Below are 14914 nucleotides of genomic sequence, written 5' to 3'. Positions count from 1 at the left end.
CACAGCTTATAATATAGATAGTCATCATTAATTAGCATTAAAATGACAAATCATACTTGGCGTTCAGAGTGGTGGACAATACCAGTTAGCACTGCTAAACAGGATAAATCAACTTTATGTTTTAAATGAAAGCCAGTTTGTTATTGGAGTAAACCTGTAACACTCAAATCTTGCATTATTTTCACACATAAAGAGACATTTTAAAGGCTTGTGGAGTAATAAAAACATTTTTCAGAAGACAATTTTTAAAACACTGAAGAAACCTCAAAGCCACTCACTGTACAAGTTATACAAGACCTTTGCTTATCACAGGTTTAACTTAATTTAATTTAGTCTGTCCTATTTTGTACACATGGAGGGCCTCCTACATCTTCAGTCAATCACTCTGTCTTTTTCTGCCTCATGTTTTTTGTTATTTAGTGCTTGTCAAGTGCCTTCAGCGCAAACTTACAAGACATAAATATCAAAACCACTCTGCTACTGGGAATCTTACTACCTAGAAAATAGACTTATCAAAGAGAAACAAGACTTATTGAAATTTCTAAGATTGTGCCTTTCTCTGAGTAATTTCCTCATTGATGAAACAGACCATTTGTCCTTTAAGATGCCTAGGCTACCGCCTCCTTTTAAAAGCATTCCCAGGCACAGAAAAGCCACATCTGAACCTTTGTTACTGTGCTCTTCTGTCCTTTGTCAGGATCCAGAGCAGCAGCATCAGAACAGCTCCAGGTCTGCAGCACATGCCAGGGCAGTATTTAACAGCTGTTTGTGAGGAATTACTCAGGACAGAAGACAGGTGAAGTACAGAAGGCATATGATCCTACACCCAATTTACAGCTTTCTTCAGCCAACACTGTTGGATGAAAAAGGTGTCAATTAAACAAATGTCTACCCAGAAGGCACAGCAAATACAGTACACATCAACAGATCCAAAAATTTGCAAGTTAAAGAGCAGGTACCATTTCTAAGGAGAAATGGTGCAGCTCCCTAGATCCCGCTGGCACACTCAACAAGGTTTCTTTGCACAGCTTTAGCAGTGTAAGGAGGCCTTCTCACGAACACAAAAATCGGGCCATGGAGGTGACATCCCAGTATCAATGCTAACTTTTTTCAAGTCCAGCATGCTGTTCCCATCATGCAAAATCCCATTTCTTTGAACACAGTGGGAATTTTGCCATTAGCTTCACTGCAGCCAGGATTCCACTCTCAAGACTTTTTTTAATCCCACTTGCAATGGCAGTAAATCAAAACAAGGGAGAGCAGAGATGTTGACTGGAGCACTGTGAGTGTTGCAGTGGAAATGCTACCTGTAAACAGCAGCTTCAGCAAGGAGATTCAATTCCATCCCTCTGTACAGCTGGAAGGCAACACACACAGGGCCTAGGAGCAGGTTTCCTCCTTGAAAACAAAACCAGCAACCAACTTCTCCCAGCCCAGCGTGAAGCTGTCAGGTGCAAGGAAAGGTAAGGAAAAGCAAAGCCTGGAGCAAACGCAGACTGTAAAATGCCAGGGCAGGTCTATTTACCAGCCACTCAAAGGGTGCCTGCTCTTCCAAAGGCTTGATGGGAACACAGAGCTTAACTGATAAGCAACAGTATTTAGAAAATGCTGATATTGCGTGCAATAATAATTGGATTTTAATTTTTTATAACTGTTAATTCTTTCAATGTATTCCTGAAGACATACACTGTCATGACTGCAGGCAAATGGGGATGAAACAACTGCATGCTGGCTGATCTATTGGTGCACCTCCAGGCAGGGGGGTATGCACGGTTAATTGAAGGTTAGAGGTGCCACAATTGCAGATGGACTGTTCCTCCTGGACCATCAGCTCATTTTCATTTGACACAGTAATGCTTCACCACCACACAAGTTCTTCCACCTAAAAATTTTAGCGCTCACTTACACCAATATTTCTGTGTATCAGCCCCACCTAGAAATGCAAATTTGGGTGCCATGTGCACCCAGGAAGAACACACATTGGACTCCCATCACGCAATATTGATGAAGCCTGACCCCTACATACACTGTGCATTTCATACAGTGCCCAGGAAACTAGAGAGACTGGCACTTACACTGTAGTATTTTTAAGTGATTTTCCGGCCAATGGGCACATTATTGCTGATTAAAAAGATGAGATAATTCCAAAATCAAAGGGATTACCAGCTTGTCACAGGACTAACTCATTGCCTGAGCTGGAACAAAAACCACTCACACCTCCAACATCTTCAGTTTATCCATTGCTCCCTGTGATCAGTACAGCCAAGACGACCTGAGACTGAACATAATCACAGAATCATTTAGGTTGGAAACAACCTTTAAGATCAGAGTCCAATTAACTAGCACTGCCAAGCCCACCACTAAACCATGTCCCCAAGCACCACATCTACACGTCTTTTAAATACCTCCAGGGATGGTGCGTCCACCACCTCCCTGGGCAGCCTTGACCACCCTTTTGGTGAAGAAATTCTTCCTGATACCCAACCTAAACCTCCCCTGGCACAGCCCGAGGCCATTGCCTCTTGTCCCATCACTCCTCATCTGGGAGAAGACACTGACCCCACCTGCCTATAGCCCCTGCCAGGCAGCTGCAGAGCCAGAAGGTCCCCCCCCAGCCTCCTCTTCTCCAGGCTCAACCCCCCCAGCTCCCCCAGCCGCCCCCCATCAGCCTGGTGCCCCAGCCCCTTCCCCAGCCCCTGCCCGGCTCCGGACACGCTCCAGCCCCTCCATGGCTCTCCCGCAGTGAGGGGCCCAACGCTGAACCCGCCATTCGAGGTGCAGCCCCACCGGTGCCCAGCGCAGGGGGACGGGCACTGCCCCGGCCCTGCCGGCCACGCCGCTTCAGACACAAGCCACGATGCTGCTGGCCCCCTCGGCCACCCGGGCACGCTGGGGGCTCATGCCCAGCCGGCCACTGACCGGCCCCCCCAGGCCCTTTCCCCCCAGGCAGCTCCCAGCCCCCTGCCCCAGCTGCCGGGGGCTGGTGTGACCCAGGGGCAGGGCCCGGCGCGGGGCCGGGGTGACCCTCACACCACTGGCCCGGGCCCCTCGCACGGCCTGCCCAGCCCCCCCTGCAGAGCCCCCTGCCCCCCGGCAGGTCAGCGCTGCCCCCAGCCCGGTGCCCCCCGCACACTGACCGCGGGAGCCTCGACCCCTCGCCCAGACCGGGACAAAGCCCCGCAACAGGCCTGGCCCCAGCGCCGAGCCCTGGGGACACCCCCTGTGCCCGGCCGCCAGCAGGAGGTGACCCCATTCCCCACCACGCTCTGGGCTCGGCCCTCAGCCGGCTTTTCACCCAGCGAGCAGCACCCCCGGCCCGGCCACCCGCTGCCCCTTTCTCCAGCAGAACACTGCGGGGAACGGCGTCAAAGGCTGTACTGAGGTCCAGGGGGGACAACACCCACCGCCCTTCCACCATCCACTGGGGTCACCTTGTCACAGAAGGAGATCGGGTCCATCAAGCCAGACCTGCCTCCCATAACCCCGCGCTGGCTGGGCCCGATCCCCGGCTGTCCTGCACGTGCCGTGTGATGGCACCCAGGCTGATCTGCTCCATAACCTTCCCCGGCACCGAGGCCGGCCTGACAGGGCTGTAGCTGCCCGAATCCTCCTTCCACAGCCCTTCTTTAGACGGGTGTCACATCTGATGACTTCCAGTCAACCAGGACCTCGCCAGTTAGCCAGGAGTGCTGATAAATGATGGAGAGTGGCTCCGTGAGCACTTGTGCCAGCTCCCTCCGTACCCTCAGGTGGATCCCATTCAGCCCCAATGTAGGGTGTGGGGTGGGACAGACAGAAAGAGGATATAATGAATACTTGCTGGACTACTCAGGAGAAAAGCATGGATGAGAGCTGATTTGAAGGCACTATACCTTATAGGTAGGAGAAAAGAGACCAAATGTTCCAAAATTTGTAAGTTGTCCTTTATCATCCTCATGCTCAGTAACAACAATAACTCAAATCAGGAGCTAGATTTACATTGTTGGTAACTGTATTTCTCTTTAGTTGGATTTTTGACACTGAGAAGCCATAGAAACAGACCTTTCCAAAACCTGTGTTGAAGGTGCGGCACCGTAACTCTCTTATCCCAGAGCACTTGCCTTAGAACAGTAAAGCAAACCTTATACATAAAAATTGCTTTATATATAATGTAACATAATCTGGGCATAATATAGCAAATCTGGACTGAGAGCCTGACCCAGAAAATAATTTGAATAATAGCCCCAGATATCAAAATACCTCCAGTGACATTCTGTTGAGTAAGCCTAAGCAGGCACCACTGGCCTTCAAGACTAGTTTCCATTCCATCCAGCTGCACAGCCCTGCATTAGGGAGCAGCTCCAAAAACACTGCTCTGGAAGGCTACACAATGCATGTCGAGACCATGCTGAAAACCTCTCCAGCTCTCCTTTAATGTGCAAAGACTGGGATGCCGCCTAAGAAGCGGGAAACATCACACTACATGTATAACTCCACCAGCTAAGACCCTGACACAAAACAAGTACTCAACATGCTTTGAGTGTAGAGGCCTCTCCAAAATCCAGAGATAGATGTATAGAATGAAGGTTAAAGAAAAAAAATGTATCTTTGCTACCAATTCCATTTTCCACAATAATTCCTCCTTGAATTTGCATCTGTATGATTCACCCGTATGATCTTGAATGTGGTCAAAACAGGATCCTTCCAAATGGTAACTAGAGCCCATCACATTTACATAAAGCACTCAGATGGAATAAACCTTTCGGTCTCCTCAGTATTTGAGGCACAGGGGAATCATTATCAGTGAGGTACTGCTAAACCTTCACTTCCTCAACATTTTCCTACAATTCCATACTATATTTGTGATTATTTTAACATGCAAAAAACTATAAAAGTGCTGGCTCAGAGCAAACTTACACAGTTCAATACACAGGATAGCATAGAACAAAGGGGAAAGCATGTACGTATACCCAGGATAGCTGCGATAAGGTTGTTTCTTTCAGCCCCACTGAGTATATCGACTCTGTTACTACTGTGTGAATGAATATTTCATTTCAGCAGCACATGCCCATCTCTTCTCCACTGCCCACTAAAGGATACCTGGCTACACAGAGCAACCCTGGGCCCCCAAGGCTTCCTCCCCTTCCTGGCAGATGAGAGCAGGAACAACATGTCAGCACATGTTGCTTTTTGGAGTAAGCAACGACTGACATCTGAGGACAGGCTCACTGCCCACCCTGCTCTGGCCAGCTGAAGCATCATGATCCATGTTTGGCAGCACCCATCTCCCAGAAATCATCACTTGTAGATATGCAACTGCATCCTCTCAGTGCCCTGGAGCTGGTCACTCCCTGAACACATAAAGGGAAAACCTACCCAAACTTGTATCTCAGTCATTCCTTATTGCCTCTGCCCCTCATTTACTTTGCTCATGCACACACATTAGGGATTTAGGCTTTCCCCAAAGCATCTCCTTTTAAAGGATGCAGCAGTCAAGGCACAGACACATGTCTAACCATAAATCACTGCTGCCCGCTCCTGAAAGACCACCAACGAAAGGAAAAAGCCATAAAGCTGCAATGCTTAGAGTAAATATCAGCTTAATCACTCTCTTAGGTATAAAGATGCACTTTGCCCATTACTGCGCCCTGTGTGTCTATGTAATAACAGGGACCAACATAGGCTACAGAAGAGCCCACGCCTACTCGCATTTTAACAAAGATCTAGTAAAAAAAAAAAAAAAAGCCTTTGAAACACATTACCTAAACACCCACTTTCTTTACTGGATCATTAGCTACAGCACATTCATACTGATATTAGTCAGGTAAAATTTCAAAATGCTTTGCTTTACTTATCCAGTGTCCTGGATACGTTGCTGGTTTCATTCATTTAAAGTCTGTTGCAGTACTTTTAATTTCTGCAAAACAATGCTTTTCTTACATCAGCCCTTTTTTCCGAAACCTCACTGTTCTACCCAGCAGATTAAAATTTTAAAAGTGCAGCAAGTGGCAACAAAGAGACAGTTGGCATACCTGCAAGTGCTACTCTTCTGCATGACGTCAGCTCGATGATATCCAGAAAGTTTACAAAAACCGTCATTACTATAAACTACGGGCCAGTCCACAATCTGAGCATTTCCCAACAAAAAACTGGATTCTGAAAAGAGAAAAAGAGAGAAAGAGCTGTTGTCAGTGGCAAAGTACAATTAAATCCTCCATGTGTTACACAGCAGATGCAGAGTAATTCATGTTGGTAACTATCACAAAATTTCAGGGGGAACTGAAATCAAAATGGGCATCAGAAAAGAAATCATGATGAAACAGGGTAACTTCTAGTAATGTAAGTAGCTTCTTGCACCCCAAAATATTGATATAAGCACCAATGCTTTTGCAGTTTAGAAAGGATTCATTTATTCACAACATCTGGGTATCGTGCTGTATTTTCATTTTATATGTATCTGGAAACTTGCAAACTGAATTTTAAATGCTGAACCGTATATGTGTGCCCAACACTGATGACAACTTTCTTGCTTAAGACAAGTACATTTTTCCTCCTGGCAGGTCCCAGTCTGTTTTGCAGGTCACAGCCAGCATCCCTGGGATGAGGGACAGAGAGTGCCAGGAGCTGCTGGGGAGGGGCAAGATGCGCCTGCTACATCTGGTGGTACATCACGAGCCACATCACGCCTGGGACAGTGGATATGAAGTGACCCACGAGGAAATTCAGCATGATCAGGGAACTGAGGAGTGCCAAAGGGACTTAAACATTTGAAATAACACAAAACAGGTACTGAATTTCAGTGGCAGTCTATTAAAAATGCAGATGGGTGGGTTTGGCTCATTCTACTAACATGCATCCGTTGCTGTACATACAAAATATGGGCAGCGAGTATTTCTAGGAGGCTGAACTGAGGTTTAAATATCACTTCAGTCATCTGTTCTTTCAGTCAGTGCCTACAGTTTACACGCACGGACTGGCATCAACATATTATGAGCTAGTCCTAAAATAGTTTTATTCACTAGTTTGGAAAGATTCTTCCATCCCTGCTTTTAGTAAGGCGCTTCCAAAGAAGGAAATGCCCATTTTGCTTAAATACAACGTTGTGGGATTTTATGTTCATCAATACCGTAAACATTCCTAATTTTGTTTCAGAAATAATATTCTCATTTAGCAGAGGCTCCCATATTGTAGTCTGTGATGATCTTCAGCTTTCTTTATTTTTCCTGTCAGTTTTAAATTTCATGTTGACTGCAGCTATGGAATTAACCAGTCCCATTCACTTATGCTAAAAAGCTATTAAAATGTAGCTATCAACAATCACTGCCATATAGAAATTACAGGAAATGTTCCTTTCAGCAGTTCTTGCAGAGGAAAAAAAAAATAAGGAGACTTTTACAAATTTTCCTCATAATAGCCAAAGAATGGTTATGCCAATTACTTACAGACTACTCAGGTGCACACATTGATTTTCACATAAAAGTAGCACTGGGTTTGCATGAGCTACGCATGTCCGTCTCAAGAGTATTTATAACTGTGACTGGATGGTACATTATGCAAACATCCTGCTGAACAAGGAAAGTTTACTGAAAAAAACAGTACTGCTTTCTTTTTTCTTTATAAGAATGAATTCAGAAAAGAATAACCTGGACATTATTGGATTTTCTACAGAAAAGCAGATTAAAAAAAATATTTAAAAGCCAACCAATGTGAGAAACAGAAGTTTACATTTTGTGAAATCTAACACTTTTAAGCTCAAAGAATTTACTTGAATCCATCACAAATATTCTTAAGCCTAAAGGTCAACTTTAAAAATTTACTTTCCTATGCGAAGGGAGAAGCCCTCACTACAAGCAGTGGGAGACAAGGTGTAAAGCCTGAGTGTTACCTAAAATCTCCCTGGCTTTCCACAGCCCTTTCCGCACAGGGGACTCAGCACAGTGCAGATCCTAATACAAAGAAAACCCTAACTCCCTGGAAACCAAAGGGTTCACTGGAGCTCATCCCACTGTATTGATGTTCCCCCAACACCCTGCATCTTCTCTAACTTGGAAAAGGGGAGACACCACCAGCCCTCTAAACCCACAAGGGTCCCCCCATGGCAGCTGCCCTACCACCATCGCACCGCAGCAGCTGGAGAGGACGAGAGCGTAAGCAACTCTTCATTTCCCATCGCACAGGGAAACAACCAATATTACAAGTTCTCTGGTTAGATTTGGAAAGAGGTTTCTTTATCAGACTGCCTTTCACCAACATTCTGCTCACACATCCAGATACAATAGGCACAACCTGGGCATTGAGAGACTGCAATACCAAAGTCACTTGTGGATGCTGTGCACATCCAGGTGCTCCCCAGAGGACCACAGTCCAAAAGCAGATAACCCTGCTTCAAAACCTCCACCTTCAACAGACGTAACCTTGATTCTGTATTCCCACCATGTAACTGTTTCAGGACACAAAATACACAGCAGAAAATACGTGTTGCAGCCAGCAGCTGACACAGAGCATTTAATGGCTGTCTTCTACAGATTTTACATTTCTTTACACCTGAGGGTCTCAAAATACCTGATAAGGCATTCTCTAAACTGATCAAATCCACTAAAAACTCGGGAGGGAACAAAACATAAAGCCAAACTATTGATAGCTTTAAAAAAAATCCCATAGAATTAGAAGAAAATAGACACAAGAGGTATCTTGGTAGATACTAGTATTTGTAAGGTTAGATCAGATATGTAGTGTATGTACTAGAAACGTGACCAGATGTTAGAATATGTTTACTTTTGTCCCCATGAATTTCCCTTTACTAAACAGGCTTTTTTTTTTTTTTTACCCTTGTCTCCTAAGGAAGTAAGGCTTATTCATCCATGCTCAGCATGTGAGTATGTATGTGTGTCCTATTCCAGTGGAAGAAAAATCCAGAATCAATGTTTGCAGCATGTTAGAGACCAATGAATCTAATTGTGGGCACAAAGCCATAGGAATCCACATTTCATTAATGCCACTGCTCAGTGAGCAGCAAGCAGCTTGATAAAATTTAAGGAAGAACAGGTCACCATCTGACCCTTGGGTTTTATTGTGTACCAAAGTCTTAGGAGCCACTGGACTCCATACCTACCCTACATTTTATCAGGATCATGTTATTTTCTCCAACCAAGACACATATTAATTCTTTCTTACTTCTACAATTTCTCCAAATCAAAACTCCAGGCAGATTTAACTCTACATTAGCCAGTCCATGCCCAGCTGTAAGTATCTGTGTACTGCATGGCAGGCAGAACACTGAGAGAACCTCTTTTTTTGGCCATAATTTCTTCAAAATCACAGAGTGCAAAGGAATACGAGGGGGGTTTTGCTGAGTACTCTGCTACAACTCCTTGCATATTCTCTAACATGCTTCTGTTCTGGAGCCTAACCTTAGTCAAAAACAGAGACTCCTTAGCAGAGAACACAACCTTTGCATTTCTAGGAGTTTTGTGTGCCTGGCGAAGAGACTGCTTTATATCAAATCATCACCACTAACTACCCATGCAAGTCCACTACTGCAGTTACCTCCTCTAAGGCTGGGTCCTAACAAGTCCTGGACTAAATCCACCTGCCTGCCTTATTTCTGCAGCTCAGATATGTGGTTTCCTCATTAAGAGAGGGCAATCACAGATGTCTTGAGTTAAGATCTCCATCAATCTAGGGCAAATCCCACTGTTCAATTTCCAGCTGGCTGCTTGAACCTTCTGTAAGAGACAAGAGTTGGAAAAAACTCATTTCTTCTCCACCTCCAGTTGCTATAGGGCAGCCTAACACCAAAAATGTGTTCACTTCCAAACACAACTGCTGCATGTTCCCCTTGGCCTCCCTTGCCAGCAGCTCCAAAGCAAGGACCCTCAGCAAGGGCACCTTGATGTCCCCCTGTGTGCTGCTGCAGTGACTCTGTGGTGAAGTCCTGTAGCAGCCCCTTAGCACAAGCCAAGACTTCATTCAAGCAGATCAGGTCTAAGGACAGACAAGCGTGCTACAGACCTGCCTTCAGGCTGCCAACTGACTTGCTCCTTCCTGAGGTACATCCATACTCATCGCACCCAACAGGGAAACGCACCCAGACCACAGCTAAGCTAGTCACCCGGTGGCAGCCCAGGGACGTGCCCACCGGCACTGCTGCGGGGTGCACCTCCAGCATCAAATCCCAGGTTCACTCCTGGTCCTCACATTCCCCTGACAGCCCACACTCCACGTTGGTCAGTTCATACCAAAGATCTTTTACGGAGTGAGGCAAAGGACTTTCACACAATCAGCCTTTTTTTAAAGCATGGGTGTGAGTCCTGCAATGCCACACATCAAGGACTGCCCCCCACCCCTGCCCTGAGCAGACACGTCCTGCAAGACAGACCCAGGGGAGAGGCAAGCTTTCCTTGCCTGCTCTAATCTTCAACAGATAAGACTGAAATTTTGCACCTTCTTCAGAAGACAAAGACAAGGAGCCAACAAAAGGTCTGCAAATTGCTGGGTGATGAGCATAGCAAGGACACTAACACTGGGATCTCCACAGCTGTGTTCCTGTTGAATTCAATACGCAAGAGCTATACTCTGCAAGCTATTTTCTTTAAAGATTAAATTACATTGGAGGTATTCTCAAGGGTAAGCATTTCTTAACTGAGTTTAGTTACTAACAACAGGACAACACCAAATTCAGCCACTACACCCAGAACACCTGAATTTACTCAGGTTTTAAGTACATAACAACTTCACTGAAAGAATAGTATCACAGCACGCATTGCCAAGGACAGACAAAGTTACAGATGGCAGTGCATAAATACAGCTCGCATTCGGGAGTAAGACATTGGTAACTAAAACTTGTGCAATATCTGTGCTATGGCCCATAAAGGAAAGCCTTCTCTCTCCATGTACAGCAACACCCAACCTAACAAGCATTTTACTATGGAGGCTGGAAACTCCTCCCGTGGTCCGCTAGACATTCACCGGCCATTGCTGAAAGCAGGACAGTAAATCTGACAGACCAGCGGTCTGATCCAGTGTATGGAACCCTGGGCAGTTGTGATCCAGCTTACCCTGTGGTAACATCTCACGCTCTCAAAACATTAACATGCAGCTAACATCAAGACTTGCATGATGATTAGCCTGAAACGTCTGGTACTGCATTCATCCTTGCTTGGATTGCTCTGATGCACCAAAAATGCATTTTCACTTCCGATTTCCTTATAGATAAAAGTCAGGTTTTATTATTTCTAAGCTTGTGTTGATGTCATTACCTCCACCAATTTTCTCCACCTGTCCTCCTTTCTGATATATTGCAGAAAGCACAAATCACAAATCTGTAGTTGTGTAAGTTCTCTGACTAGACACACCCGAACATCAGTGTCTGTCTGTAAGTGTGCAGGGGAACAGACCTACATGTCTCGGAGTTGCTAGATTCCTCTTAGGAAGTCAGCAGGCTTTTTATTACCTAATATAACGCTGCTGTTTACAAGGTTTAATACTGATTGCAAGGACTCGGGTATTCAAGGCATACAGTTAGCAGAATTTCAGGTTGGAAAACACAATTGAGGAAAACAATTGTTAAAGGCGCTGTATTTGCTGTTGTTGTGCTTCTATTTTGTGAAAAGGCTCTTTCTGTACAAAGCCAGTCATGCTGTAGAGCAGCAAGCCCTTAATCTTACTCTATCTTGCAGCAGCTAACACTCAAGACAGTGCTGAGCCTTGTTTTGTTTAAAAGAAGAAAGAAAAAAGAAAAAAACCACAGTGTGCAAGCAATTTTTTTTTTTAACCAACACAATGCCCAAAGCAGTGTAAAATTCACATTATGTAATCACAGGAGAGCAGGAACAGCTAAATCATTCCAAGAGATATGCTTAGCCAAGTGAGAAATGTTGTCTCTAATCATCTTTTCTCAAGAATGTTTGGGTACCACTTGTAGCCAAAATTGTTTAAATCATCATTTCAGAATTCCATCTCATCCCAAGAAAACAGGCAACTAAGCTTTTTAGAAAAGCCACCATTGAAAAGGTGTTTTTAAAAAAATGAAGCAGTAGCACTACACAAGTAATAATTATTATTATTATAATAAAAAGAAACAGTGTTTCCATCTAGGAATAAACTCCTAACTCAAGCAACTTTACACAGAGCTGTCCAGAACTACCGCCCCTCCGTTGCAGAGCAAACGCAGCCCAGACCTGACAGGGTCTGTGAAATGGCTGGAATTTGCCTTTTTTGCTAATGCTGTTTTATAAAAGCCCCAAACAACTTCAACTACTGTCAGCTGACTCTCTTCATGACTACACAGGGTCAGCATATTGCTGCAGTCTAGACCATCTTGGAAAACTTGTGGGGCTCCTCTGTGTGTGTGTGCTGGGGAGGGGGGGGCTAAGAAATGTTCTCCTTTTTTATCTTCTTTTAGCTCTCCTGAGCTAGTCTTGGCCCTGATAATACATACTGCTACTGGTGTTGTTTACAGTGACTCCAACCACATACTCAAGACGTACTGCATCCGCACAGAAAAAAACCCAGAAGATCCTAAACCATTTTGGAGGACATTACCCTCTGAAATCAGCCTAATGGGCACCAATGTCCCTCCAGCTTAGGGGTCGGCTGCAGACAAACTGCTGTGCTTGGAGCAGCAACCTCCACCAGCGCTTTGTACTCCTTACTATAAAACCACATTGCTGTTTTCTAACAAAGCTGTTATTTCCCCGGTGTCTTTAAAGCATGCAAAACATCAGTGTCATCCAATTTATCCAGCACATTAAGCGTTGCTTGCCTGAAAAAAATCTCTCAAAGGACTAACTCTTTACGTCACCTTTCTGTACCAGTGTTGTTTTTATTTACTACTCATCTTATGAAAATGCAGAGGGCTAAACCCAGAGCAAGATGCCACCATACTGACTGTGCTGAAATGATCTACTTCCTGCCCCAAATAAGTGCTCTTCAAATAAAACAGAGATAAATAATCCAGCATTGGCTGAAATATTAAATCCACGTGTAAGTCACTTAGCTGGGAACACAGCAGCTTTGGGCAATTTAGCAAGAGAGCTCAAGAAGAGAGATTAGAGTCTGCCTGGAATTTACCTCCTGAAAATGCAAAAAATTAAATTGAATAATTCTGAATGTGAAAGCCCACAAACAGTGCAGTCCCCTGCCTTTATTGTGGCACAATAAAGGCGTCACTGACACCAGGAAGAGTTTTGAGTCAATAAGGACAAGACAGTGTCCCTATGAATTGCCTGTAAAATGACATTTTATACAATTCCGATCACAGTTTCTCCCCCACAGATTCTTTTATCCTGAAGTTAAACTAACCCTCACCTATCCCAGTTATCATTTAAATGCCACCGCTGAATCTGTTCTCTTTTAAAATTATGCAGAAGACAATATAGATGTAGCAAGGCTAAATTTAAACTGGGGCACACTGTAGCTCTCACTCAAGGCACACGGGCACTCTCAGAGAGCACCAAAAATCCGATTTTTGGCTTTATACAAATGACAGTGCTGGCTTCACGTTCCCAGGTGAGAAAATTGTGCTAAAAGCAGCTGTTCAGACACAGGGGTTCCTCTTCCAAACACTCAGCCTGAAGCTAGTCCTGGCTGCAGTTTCACAGAGCCTGGCTGTATCTCAAAAAAAAAAAACGTTTTGGCAGAGCACCGTCTGCATCTCCCATGCTCCCCTCTTTGTGTCCTACCAACAAGACAGATCCCAGCCCACTACCAAGGTGCTGCTTCAGGCCAGTCTCCTGAGGGGCCATCCAGAAGCCAGTAGTTGGACTCCTTCCAACTGCCATGTGCAGGATCAGGCCCTGGCTATTTAGGTTACCTGGGACTTGGCATTTAAAACAGCCAGACACTGAGCGTGCCCATTAAACAAGTATCAGATTTTTGTCTGAAAAGCAGGTAATTGGAGTGCTAACTCCAAAATCTTCTTCTATTACTTAATTTTATCAAAACGGAAAATCTTATTTCCTTAGCTTTCTGGGAAAAAAACTTAAAATTCGAGTTAACCACCAAACAGTACCCTGTTAAACAGGCTAATTAAATGTATTTCCACGGCTCACTTCCTGACATTATCCTTTGGCTGTATACTCCTTCCAACAGCAATAAAAAGCCTGGATGTTTACCCTTAAAAAAAAAAAAAAAATCAATAATTTCATTTTTCTCTTCTCTCTCAGATTTCACTATTAACCTGGGGATGCAGCAGCTCTTGCAGTGACCTCTTGTGGCAACCGCTCCGCAGCACTCCAGCCTCTCCAGAAGGGAGCATCTCCCACCGCCCCATCCCACCGCCAGCAGCACGCAGAGAAAAAAAGTACCAGGAAAAGACCACCCACAATACACAAAACAGCTGACCAGACCTCAAGGAAATCCAGCTATTCCTTTAGCTAACGATATGGCACCATTTGGGTTTCTAAATTAATACAATGGTATAGAGCTGCCATAAGCATCAAAAAAAACCCAACCAAACAAAAAAGCAACCAAAAAAAACCCTAAACAAAACAAAACCACATATAAAAACTCCCCCGATTTCAGCAGCAGTCAGTTGTGCTGAATTTTTCTGCATTCAGCAAGCCAACTTGAAAAGTAAGGAAAGCAGGGCACTTGCAATAGAAAACTCCTCGCAAATGTCATCTAGTAATGCTTCTTAGTGTAAAAACCCACTTAGCATTGATTTACATATCAGCAGGACCCCTGCAGTCATAGAAGCTGCAGAAGGCACCCTGTGCCTTCAGATGCCAGAGAAATCCCTAACGACATAACCTCCTCGGTCATCCGTTCAGTAACTTCTCTGCAGTCCATCAGCTGGAGGATGGGAACTTTCACCCCACAGTTTATAGTGTCTTTAAAAGAGATTTAGGGAACTGCTGACCTCCACATATTTTTCAGAGGATCCCCAATGACAAGACACTCTGTAAACTTGAAGTAACATGTTAAAAGAACTTTC

The 14914-nt window shown here is 44.6% G+C and overlaps 1 protein-coding gene across 1 annotated transcript in view; it reads right to left on the bottom strand.

The window, feature by feature from the left end:
• KCNH5 (potassium voltage-gated channel subfamily H member 5) overlaps positions 1 to 14914 on the bottom strand; it is a 160206-nt gene that overhangs the window by 140674 nt on the left and 4618 nt on the right. The window contains exon 2 of the mRNA XM_055717136.1: positions 6012 to 6135. Coding sequence (XP_055573111.1) covers positions 6012 to 6135 — 124 coding nt within the window. The remainder of the gene's footprint in view (positions 1 to 6011; positions 6136 to 14914) is intronic.

Source organism: Falco cherrug, chromosome 7, assembly GCF_023634085.1.
Source record: "Falco cherrug isolate bFalChe1 chromosome 7, bFalChe1.pri, whole genome shotgun sequence".
Taxonomy (NCBI): domain Eukaryota; kingdom Metazoa; phylum Chordata; class Aves; order Falconiformes; family Falconidae; genus Falco; species Falco cherrug.
This window is presented reverse-complemented; position numbering and strand designations above follow the sequence as displayed.